The 10,020-nt window shown below is 35.0% G+C and overlaps 1 protein-coding gene across 1 annotated transcript; it reads left to right on the top strand.

Moving 5' to 3' along the window:
- Positions 1-3,525: 3,525 nt before the first annotated feature.
- On the top strand, positions 3,526-9,634 carry LOC107024014 (GEM-like protein 1). The gene is made up of 4 exons (XM_015224887.2): positions 3,526-3,892; positions 4,162-4,263; positions 4,435-4,706; positions 9,116-9,634. Exons 1-4 carry the CDS (start codon positions 3,658-3,660, stop codon positions 9,293-9,295), a joined length of 789 nt encoding a protein of 262 aa, XP_015080373.1. The 5' UTR covers positions 3,526-3,657; the 3' UTR covers positions 9,296-9,634.
- The last annotated feature ends 386 nt before the right edge of the window (positions 9,635-10,020 follow it).

The following is a 10,020-nucleotide window of genomic DNA, read 5'->3' as shown; positions in this document are numbered from 1 at the left end:
ACTAGAAGTCTTATAAATAGAACAACATCAATAGCTTGATAATGGAATCGTCCTAAGAAAGTGAGGACCTACCGATCACTTGGGAAATGTACAAGTAGTCTTTTAAGGTCTTCTATAAGCTCAACGGCCGGAACCTAAATTTGAAGTAAGCATAAAATATGGGTTAGTACATACTTGTCCTAAGTATGAGTATATGCACATAAAATAATTGAAATCATGCTAAAGAGGACATTTGTTCAAAACCATGCTAAAGTACTTTCAAAAGCCTTATTCACAATCATGAACCCATATAAACCAACATTTACATAATCCATAAGTCAACCCATGTACAACACAGGACCAACCTCAACAAGCAATAGTCAAATCAACATAAAAAGAGTTCATAACTTCATCATATAAGCAAGACTCTACTCATAACCCCACATCAAGTCTACAAATGCAATGGCCAAGAAAAGCCCCATAACCTTACTCAACCATGTAAACAAACTAAGGAATCATAAGCAATGCCTAACATCACATAATATAGCATCAAGAGTAGTCATCATCATGTTTAGAAAAATAGACCAATAGCATGTTCATAAATTAAACTAACGTCATATAGGATCATCAACTTGTAAAATCAACATATTCCCTAACATTCACTTATTAAGATCATAAAAACATAAGAACAACCTCCTAAGGCTTTCCCCAAGGCAAACTATTGCAAGGCATAGGTACAGTACCATACCCCTACCTAGGGCAAAGTCAAACCTCTTAAATCACCCTAGTTAGTGTATACTTCATCACTTCATTTTACTTTCGGGAACACTTGCCTCAACCGACATAGACCACAAGAGCTAAGTGCGGAATCCTATGTTGTAAAACCTTACACCGATGGAAGGTGGTATATCGGCCAAAGTAGAACCAAACATGAACATAACATCTTTGTAGATCCACTAGCTAGTATTCCTATGGTGGCAACATAGTTTATGGAAATCGGGAGGAATCATAGACATATCACTCTATGTTCTTTTTTGGCTATGAGGTGATACACCCCGTGAAGACTATGATGAACCCTACTTTCCCTCCTAGGGAAGGCACCACCCCTCATCTTCAAGTTCACTTGGTGCTAAGTTACAGTCCCTTTTGAAATTGTCTTTAATCAATAATCATAACTTAGTTTAGTTCATATGAGAATAGCTCCTTGTATAGTCAGTCATTATCTCAATAGGAATTGCATGAGAACATCCTTTAAATACAACCCTCATATGTGAGATTATCACATTAATCTCATTATATCATAGTAAGACACATAGGTACTTCATGACCAACATTATATCATTACATCTTAATCATAATCTCACAATCACATAATCAAGACATTTCAATTCAACATCATACCAATCACAAGACGTGCTTCAAGTGAACTACATCATCACTCACAAGTCATCATAATCGAGTAAATGTTAGGATCATAAAGACTTATCCAATCTCCTTCACAAGTCATCATCATGGTCTTACAATCAACCAACCAATTTCATCCAATTATAGGTGTAGTAACATTATTCAATAGTAAATACTATAATAACTAGATTAACTGCATCATCACTATCCCAATTAACTTCAATTCATAACCTAGGATTAGGGAAAATAGGGTTCATCATAAGTTCTTTAGGTAATAAATGCAATCCCAACAATATATTACCCTAGGAAGTCCATAGATGAATTAGAATACATGAAACAAGTCTAACAATCAATATATTCATCAATTCCCATCAATTTATAAGCAAGATCAAAGGATTGGGGAATTCGGGGAAAGGGACATGATCTACATGAAATTTCATCAATTAACATAAATTAACTAACAATATAAACTTAATTAGTCACAAGCAATCACAATTTATCATCAATTTGAAGTTTAGAAGAAAGCCCATTAGAAATAAAAAAAACTTGGAATTGGGTGATTTAGAAATCAACTTTGAATGGACCTCTTGTGGAAAAGAATCTCAAGAGTGAAAAAAATCATACCTTAATTGAATATTAATCCAAAAAATTGAAGTGAAATCCTAGAGAAATTGGTCTTCTTCTTCAAGCTTTCTTGCTTCTTCAATGGAGGATTTTGGGAAATAGAAAGTAGAGAGATATGAGAGCTTTTGGGTTTTGTTTTGGAAATTTGGTTTAGCTGAGTGAAAAATTACTTAAAACTGACCATTAGGCTATATATAATCACCCCCTAAATTACCTAAAATACCCTCACTTAAATGGGTCTTTTTGTGAAGTCAAAATGCTTAAGATACGATTTCAACGAATCAAGGAAGTGGCTCTGCATCGCGAGGCTTATTTCTGAAGTTATTTACGAAATCTGATTTGAGGTGGTGGACCTCGTGGCATGCACGTGTCAAGAGATAACTTTTTCCAAGCTGCGTGTGGGTTGTGTGTGGGATGCGCGACGCGCAAAAGCCCCTTGAATCTTGTCTAACGCAAGCTGCTTTCGAAGCTTGCCTGGCTATGTTGGGGTCCTCCTCAAGGACCATTAGGGTGGTCATTGGGGAGTCGTTATTGAACGTTTAGACCCTCTATACTTCATTTTACCTATTTAAAGTTTTTTTTACAAGTTTTAGACTTCATTTGACCCTCCCAAACCTTCGCCAAACATAGGAATGTCAACTAGTTCAATCTAACTAGTTTCCGGACGTCATGAACGTTTCTTGTTATCTTTGCTCTAAAACTTCTTGAATGGTTTATAAACATTATTTTAGGCATATAAACAGTGTTTTAACGTTTAGTTCATCACTTGAGGCTTTAGCTTATGTCGTGGACTTTCAGAGTATTACACAAGCCAAATGGGACTAATCCCTCCACCTAAGCGTTGCCAACTAAGATTCACTACAAAAAAAGCTTGACCTTTAATGGCAACGAAATCCCAATATATTTCTACTAAAAATTATGAGTGATTTTTAGTTGCAACTAAGGCTCCAACAACCATTCGCTAGTAAAACCTATATTTTCAACAAAAAAATATGACAATTAATTTCCGATTGCAACCTAATTTTCTTAAATAAATAACTTGAAATATCAATATCTCAAAAATCCAATATTAGTATGAAAAATCATGAAAACTACTTCTCGATTCACATATCCTACTATATAATGCATCACTATACATTTTATACATTTACGCCTGACATAAAAATAAAACATGTCGTGTCTTCAAAGTCCTACTTAATTATTATCATTTTCTTTTTTATATAATAAAATAATGAATAAAAAAAACATTATTAAAATTTAATGTTAAAAACTTTTAATGACGATTTCCTGGGCTTTTTTGGCGACTATTGTCACCGCTAAAGGTCTAGTTCTTTTGTATAAAAATGTGGGGTATTAACTCTTGAGGGCATATGTGGTCTCTTACAATAACAATAGGAGTATTTTGCGAAGGGTATAAGTAATTTATTTCACATTGTTCATGAGCAGTTTTGACAATTTTCCGAAATATTTTATTAAGTTTTAAATAAGGAAAGTAAAGGCATAGTTGACCAAAAGAATAATCTGAAGTATAGAGAAATTGTGGTCATCCTCGTACACGACGCTTGGCAGTTTTTTCTCTGTAAAAAATAAATAAATTTGCAAAGATTTTTCTAGATTTCTCAGTTTGACCAACAATTTCGATCCTCGAAGATGAACCGAAACCCCAACCCTAATCCAGATCATCCTCATTCTTCCGATTACGCACCATACCCAAAGCTCAATCCAAACAACGTCGCTCCGGTATCTGAGACCTGGACTCCGGTTAATGTCGGATCGAATCCTCCATATGCGCCTATATATGGCAGCGCTGCAACTTCTATGCCTACTGAGTCTAATCCCTATGTTACTCCTGAGCCTGCTCAAACCCCTGCTTCATTAGTGAAGAGTAAGTACCTTCATTCCTCTTATTCAGTTTGAGACGAAAATCAAAAGAGAGAATGTAATTTACCTTTTTACTGTATGAGATCAAAGACGGAGAGCCCACATGTTTTGTCAAACAAATCTATCTAGTACACTCAGATAACATTTACACTTGTGTCTGTGCAAAATCTACTTCTGCCACTAAACTAAACACTTGTCTAGCCTCTTGTTTCTTTGTGTACATCTATTACTTTGTCTGCTTATGCTTTATGTGTCTGAATTGTCATTTTACAGATAAAATGGATTCTGTTAAGGATGCCCTTGGTAAGTGGGGAAAGAAGGCTGCAGAGACAACAAAGAAGGCTGAAGATCTTGCTGGGAATATGTGGCAGCACTGTATGTCAAATTACCTTTTTTTTGCTATCTCATGTGCTATTTTACCATATATAAATTTGTTATTTTGCCTACACACTGCCATTTTGATTCTGTTTTTTATACTAGTCGGGAGGATTCTGCATTTCCCAATGTTAGCTGTTCAATTTTCTAATTATATTATAATTGATTTAGTTAAAACAAGCCCCAGTTTGGCTGATGCGGCTATGGGAAGAATTGCTCATGGAACAAAGGTCTTGGCAGAAGGTGGTTATGAAAAAGTCTTCAGACAAACATTTGAGACTGTCCCAGAGGAAAAGCTTTTGAAGTCATATGCATGCTACTTATCTACTTCTGCTGGTCCGGTCATGGGAGTTCTGTACTTATCCACTGCAAAACTAGCATTTTGTAGTGATAATCCTCTTTCATACAAAGTTGGTGATCAGACAGAATATAGCTACTACAAGGTATGCCTCCCCTCTCCCAAAAAAAAACACTGAAAAACAGCTTGAGTGGGCAATGAAAAATCCTCAATTTCATCTTGTCTATAATGCTCCATTATGTCATGAACTGCAAGTTAAGCATTACACTATCCTTTTTAATGGTGTTGGACAAAGTATGGTGTTACGTATGGCTGATAAGATGAGAATCTTGTATACTTCTGTTTTCTAGCCCGATCAAGCACATCTGTGCAAGATTGCTCAAGTGCAATATCGTCACTCAATCATTATTAAGAATAATCAAGGTCTACATGGTTTAGCGAGGGGGTTCACTCGAACCTGCTCGGCAAAAAATAATACAATGAATATATATATATATATGATAATTTTTGAAATGTATTTATATAGATTTTGAATCTCCTAAACATAAGATTAAAGGTAGGCTTAATAGTTAAGGGGGTTAAAAATTTACTTTTGAGGTTCCTAGTTTAAATCCCAAGGGCACTATATTTTTATTTTTTGAACCCCATTAATTAAAATCTCGGATCCGCCATCGGGAGGTAAAATGGTTCTATGAAAGAAGATTGCATGCTCCCAAGCTTTGTTCTAGTAGTAAAAGCGCAACACATAATGACTTTGGTCTAGTGGTAAAAGCTCAATGCATAATGTGTGGTTTGGCGTACAACACATGATTGAACTTTGCAGAGACAAATGATTGAGCATATTTTCTTTTATCCTACTTTTTGTTATTCCATCTCTTGTTCTTTATTCCAAAGCGATGACCCTTAATAAAATAACATATATTCTTAAATTAGCTTTTGAATCAACATATACATTGATCTCCACTTTTTCTCTTTTTCATTCAAAGATATTTAGATATGGAATTTTTTTTAATTTGGTTTCAGGTCTATTCTCATGTTCCGATCTTTCCATCTATTTGACCAACTTCTTGGCTAAAGTCCCCCAACACTATTTGAAAATGAATTGGTAAACCATAAAGAGAGTTGAAGTGTGTGATCATGTCATCAAAAAGTTGAAGTTGTTAGAGAGAATACACTTTTACTTACTTGATTATGTGTTTCAACATATCACTTTACATGCGGCCTAATTCTTTTTCATGAGTCAAAAGTGTGAATTATTCTTCTGGTAATGATTGGCAGTGAGACTCATAGCTAGGATGTCTATCTCTTCTGGTATCATATGTGTGATTATTTCATCTAAAAGGTTAAGCTATCAAAGAAAGAATACTTTTATTTATTTAATTATGTCGTACAACAAAGAGAAAGTTCTCTTGTAATTTTGCTTCTTGCTTTTCCAATTCATAAAGACTTAGCTAGCGTTTGGTCAGATTCCTGAATATTTTTGGCAAATATTATTTATGTGAAAATTTTGATGAAAGTTAACCATGTGTATGACAGTAATATTTGGGAAACATATTTCACTTTTTTTAGGAAATATGATTTATACCACAAGTTTTAAAAACTATCATTACTTCGACAACAAATCTATTGGATCTTCATTGCAACAACTAACTAGTATTGTCCATGACAATTGAGCAGTGTGGTAGTTCGGAATGAGTGTAACAAGCATCATTTCATATATGGTGAAGTAGACGAAGCACACAACTTTGTTATCCTCAACTGGTTCTTCACCATTTTTATCAACAATTAATTGAATATTTCATCACTACCTGGGTGAATATGTAATACAAGGCAGTGTTATCAAAGGCGAAAAGCGCAAAACAACTCTAAGGTTTGTGAGGGTTTTAAGCGCAAAGCGCAAATAAAGAGTGGACTTTAATGAAAAAATGTGCAAAGGGAGAAAAGAATACAAATATATATGTTCACTCCAAGACCAATAATTATAAACATAAATCACAAATATATGACCAAAGAAATTGAAATTTTTTATAATAAAGTGAAATATCAATTATTTAGTGTCACTTCTTCCTACGAGGCTCATTGGCAAGTAAACGTTTACCTTAGAACCTTGATGACATTGAAGCGCACGTAAAGCGAGTCGAAGCGCTCAACACGTTTTGAGCCTCGCTTCAGGGCTTAAGCGTGCCTTTGATAACACTGATTATTACAACGCAAACAGCTATATAGAGGATGTTTTTGTAAAAGATTAATGTTTGGTGTAGAATTTTAATTTTTAAAAGCTCCTAGATAATGAAATTTGACCCAAATACTAGTTTTTTTAGTATTTGAGAATTTGTTATTTGCCTAATAATGGCAAATTGTATGGACAAATACTATTTACCAAATTTTACTTTGGGAAATCTATGCCAACGGGTCCTTATAATATCCTAGACCACTTCACTGTTGGGTTTGGCGTCATTGTTTGAGTTGCGTGTGAAAAGAGTGTTGTTGTGTAGAAGGAGAAATGAGATCATTTGTTGGGTCCATCGAACGAGGTCTAATTTGAAGGTGTATGCGGAGAAGTAAAGGTTTAACATCTCACCACTACCAAATCTAGCTAGCATGCAACATTTCTTAAACAATTTCAGAATCTGCATATCAGTGAGAGTATCCCACGAACATATTAACCGGGTAGTGGCATAGACTTACAATTGGATGATGTAGAGATTATGGAAGCAGATGAGTGACATGATAAGATTGAGAGAAATGGAGCTTTTGGTTGTGAAAATGGAAGTGAATGAGTCTATGTTGATGGAGGTATGACCAAAGTAGAGAGACGAGAGAAAAATATAAAATAGCTATGTTCTCTTTTTCTTCATTGACATTGTCCTTGGGCATTTCAATATAAAGAAAAATGTTGTTAGGCTCTTCGGAGAAGTATGGAACACGCAGTGCACCATGTTAGCCTTAGGTGAGGGACTATATGTTTATCTCACTGCCACCAAGTGTAGCTACCCTAACAACACTTGAACAATTTCAGAATCTGTGTACAAGTGAAAGAGAATTCGACCAATATATTGATTATAGATCTACCAATTGGAGTTTGACGTGAGAGATTATGGTATAAGATGACTGAGATGATAGGTTTCAGAGAGATGAGCCTTTAGTTGTGAAAATAGTGTGTCTATTATGATGGAGGTACACCCAAAGTGGAGAGAACAAAGAGCAAAACTAAAATATAAATATAAAATAGTTGTGTTCTTTTTCATAACCAAAATAGTTATGTTCCTTTTTTCTCTATTGACACGTGATCTTGGACATTTCAATGTAAAGAAAACAAGGGTAGTTCATCTTCTAATGAAAAGTATGGAACACTTTGTGTTCCATGTCAATACTAGGTGTTTGAGTTGCGTGTGGAAAAAGGGTGTTGTCGTGTAAAGGGAGAAATGGGTGAAAATGGGATCGTTTGTTGGATCCGTCGAGTGAGGTCTAATTTGACGGTGTAGGTGAAGGACTTAAGGGACAACATCTCACCACCACCAAATCTAGCTACCATGACATCACTTCTAAACAATTTCAAAATCTGAATGCAGGTGAAAGAGCATTCGACCAATATATTAATTTGGTAGTTGTATAGACTAGCAATTGGAATTTGACGTGAGAGATTATGGTAGAAGATGAGTGAGAGGATAGATTCTGACAATGATGGAGATTCAGGTTGTGAAAATAGCATGTCTATGCAGATTGAGAGATGCCAAAGGTAGAGAGGAGAAGAACAAAAGTAAAATGTAAAAATAAAATAGAATATTGCTTCTTATAACCAAATAAGTTATTTCTTTTTTTCTTCATTGACACATGTCCTTGGACATTTCAGTTTAAAAATAACAAGGGTAGTTTAGAAGTGTGGAACATGTGATGTGCCATAACAACATTGGCTGTCTGGGTTACATGTGCAAAAAGGGTGGTGTTGTGTAGAAGGAGAAATGGGTGAAAATGCGATCATTTACTAGGTCCCTTGAGTGAGGTCTTATTTGAAAGTGTAGGTGGAGGACTTAAGGGCTAACATCTCACCACCACCAAATCTATTTAGTATGACAATATTTCTTTTCATAATCTGCATATCTGACATTTCACACAATTGGAGTTTGACGTGAGAGATTATGGTAGGAGATGATAGGATTGAAACACTGAGGATTTTTCTTGTGAAAATGGGTGTTGGTGCATCTATTTTGATGGAGATACGACTAAAGTGGAGAGAACTAGGAGAACACGAAAATAAAGAAAGAAAAATTAGTTATGTTCTTTATTGTCCTTGGGCATTTCAACACAAAGTAAACAAGCGTACGTCATGCACACTTGAGAAGTATGGAACATGTCATGTCACCGCTGGGTAATGGACACATTTTCTATTAACAATTAGTTGTTTGATATGTACAACTCTTAGTTTTAGGTGTATTTATATAAACTTGGGGCGAGTTTAAGGGGTCGTATATGTATTGAACTGCCTCTAGGAGATCTTTTTTTAGCTTGTCTTACGAAGCTTGCAAATAACCAAGATCTTTTTTTCTATTGCAGGTGGTTCTCCCAGTAGACCAACTTAAAGCTGTTAATCCATCAATTAGCAAGATCAATCCAGCTGAGAAGTACATCCAGGTCATCTCAGTTGACAATCATGAGTTTTGGTTTATGGGTTTTGTTAACTACGATAATGCTGTCAAAAGCTTGCAAGGTGCTCTGTTGGGTGATCACTCATAGGTGGTTCGTCAAGTTGTTGATCATTTCAGATGAGGTCTGTGGCAGTGGTGCTTTCTGTTAATGTAGATAAGATTCTGTAATATATGGCAAATCGGGGGTCGGTGATTGTTATGCCTACATGCTTTAGTTTGTCTATTGGTTTGGTATCTTGTGCATTACGTCCTATATTTCCTGGATGATTATGATTAGCATCTTTTAGTATTTCTAATTTTCAATTGCTATCTATACTAAATCATCCAGAGAATACACTAGTGGATTTGGTAATACATAGTGCATTGTATATCATCATGAAATTGAATAATGTTATTTTTGTAAATAAGATATTCACTTGTTTATGTATCTGCGGGAAATGCAATTTAGTTACCAAATTGTATAAATAACTAACTGTTCATCTCTTTACCTTGATTGAGTAATTTTGAGGTACTGGTACTCAGACTTTAATTCTCGAAAATGATACTTAACTTGAAGGGTTAAATTTGCAAAGCCTGTAGTCTGAATCCAAGTATCTGCATGTAAAAATTGAAAATGTTCTTTCTTTTGCCCTTTGGCACTGGGATTAAAGACATTTGAAAGTTCCAAATAAATCTGAAAGAACCCCAATCGACCTTCAAAGCAAATCTGAGCAATCTTGACAGCATGTCCATAGGAGCTACTCTTAATTCCCTTCTCTTTATCTAAATCATGTTACATTCAAGTATCAACTAGTGTTTTGTAACTCTTAAAAC

The sequence above is a fragment of the Solanum pennellii genome, chromosome 7 (assembly GCF_001406875.1).
Source record: "Solanum pennellii chromosome 7, SPENNV200".
In the NCBI taxonomy this organism is placed as follows: domain Eukaryota; kingdom Viridiplantae; phylum Streptophyta; class Magnoliopsida; order Solanales; family Solanaceae; genus Solanum; species Solanum pennellii.
This window is presented reverse-complemented; position numbering and strand designations above follow the sequence as displayed.

Bases quoted from the DNA above. Each gene is read 5' to 3' on its own strand.
- LOC107024014 (XM_015224887.2), top strand. From the start codon at position 3,658: ATGAACCGAAACCCCAACCCTAATCCAGATCATCCTCATTCTTCCGAT. The intron at 4,264-4,434 runs GTATGTCAAATT...TAATTGATTTAG, and splicing joins TGGGAATATGTGGCAGCACT to TTAAAACAAGCCCCAGTTTG. The intron at 4,707-9,115 runs GTATGCCTCCCC...TTTCTATTGCAG, and splicing joins CAGAATATAGCTACTACAAG to GTGGTTCTCCCAGTAGACCA.